The 1,551-nt window shown below is 36.1% G+C and overlaps 1 protein-coding gene across 1 annotated transcript; it reads left to right on the plus strand.

Moving 5' to 3' along the window:
• Positions 1 to 548: 548 nt before the first annotated feature.
• Positions 549 to 1,229, plus strand: LOC145163353 (uncharacterized). The gene has a single exon (XM_079082192.1). It carries the CDS (start codon positions 549 to 551, stop codon positions 1,227 to 1,229), a length of 681 nt encoding a protein of 226 aa, XP_078938318.1.
• Positions 1,230 to 1,551: the final 322 nt, after the last annotated feature.

The following is a 1,551-nucleotide window of genomic DNA, read 5'->3' on the forward strand; positions in this document are numbered from 1 at the left end:
GTTGATTCATCAACTGTTGGTCGTTCGATCTGATTTAGGGTTTTCTCCTGTAAAATCAAATCGAACGTTTCTTTGGTATTTCTTTTCTAGATCTTGGTATTACGAGACTTGTTTATGTTATTGCAGGTCTCGGCTGTGGGGTTCTTGTGGTTTGTGATCTGTATATCTTCTGTGAAGTGTTCGTCGATCAGAAAAACTAGTCGGTTAATCTTCTTGTCTGAAATAACTCTCTAGGGGTCAGATTTTATCACCGATAAACCCTAGTAGGGAACGGACAAGGAGATTCGATTCCTTCTTGCTGTGTCTCAACGCACTGTGAGGAGTTTCTTGTTCCTTTCACTCTATTTCTTTTATATATCTGTTCTCTCTATTTCTTTTATATATATGTTCTGGGAGATCCTGGTGTCTTGCGTACACCAGTTATTGTTCTTGCTGTTTTTTGTTTTGTTTCTTTTGTACTGGTGTCTTGGGCCCCGTCATACGTGGTCACCATCTGGACTTAATATCAGTGCAGAAGTGAATTTTTTGTTTCCTTGTGTGTGTTCTATATGGCTGGTGGTCCTACTGATCCACCTGGTGGAAGTGGAAAGGATGATCAAATTAATTTTGATGATCCTCTTTACATCCATCCTTCTGATAATGCTGTTACATCCATTATTACAACAAAAATAACTGGAAATGAAAATTTTAGACTATGGAGAAGCTCTATTTCTAGAGCTCTTAAGGCCAGAAATAAACTAGGTTTTGTAGATGGTACGTTTAAAAGAAGTAATATTGAAGTTGCCAAACAGTCTAAGTGGGATAGGGCCAATGTTGTTGTTTGTTCTTGGCTTCTGTCTTCTATTTCTGATTCCATTTATCAGAGTCAAGCTTATTCTGAAGTTGCTGAAGAAATTTGGGATAGTCTTTTTGAAACATATAATAAATCTGATGGGTCAGTTGTGTTTAACATTCATCAGCAGATTAATTCTCTTAAACAAAATGGTGTTTCTTTGTCAGATTACTTCAATAAGCTTGATTCTTTATGGAAGGAGTTTGATGGTCTTACTAGTTTAACTGAGTGTACTTGTGATGCTTCTGTTAAACTCAAAGATCACTCTAATCTCATGAAACTTATGCAGTTTCTTTCTGGTCTTGATGATTCTTATAGTCAGGTAAAAAGTCACATTTTTTTAATGGATCCTTTGCCCACTGTAAAGACTGCCTTCTCTATTGTGTCAAGAGAATAATCCCTTCAAAGGAATGAGTCTTTGACTTCTTTTCAGTCGTCTCAGTCAGTAACTAAGACTCAGCCCACTGCTTTTAATAGTAGATTTAATAACAGACCTAATACTAACAAAAATAAGGGTCAAACTGTTCAATGTAAGAACTGTGGTATTAAAGGTCACACTGTAGAAATGTAACAACCAAAATTTTCCAACCAATTTAAACTTTTCGAAAACAACACAAATCCATTAATTATTACAAAAAGGTTCTCAATTAGTTTATTATCAGAGTATCCCAGAAACATCAACATAAGAATGAGGAGCGGTACGATCACGCCTTCGCCTT

This window comes from Lactuca virosa, chromosome 3, assembly GCF_052849685.1.
Source record: "Lactuca virosa cultivar CGN04683 chromosome 3, Lactuca_virosa_CGN04683_v6, whole genome shotgun sequence".
Taxonomy (NCBI): Eukaryota; Viridiplantae; Streptophyta; class Magnoliopsida; order Asterales; family Asteraceae; genus Lactuca; species Lactuca virosa.

Coding starts and splice junctions, on each gene's coding strand:
- LOC145163353 (XM_079082192.1), top strand. CDS start 549: ATGGCTGGTGGTCCTACTGATCCACCTGGTGGAAGTGGAAAGGATGAT.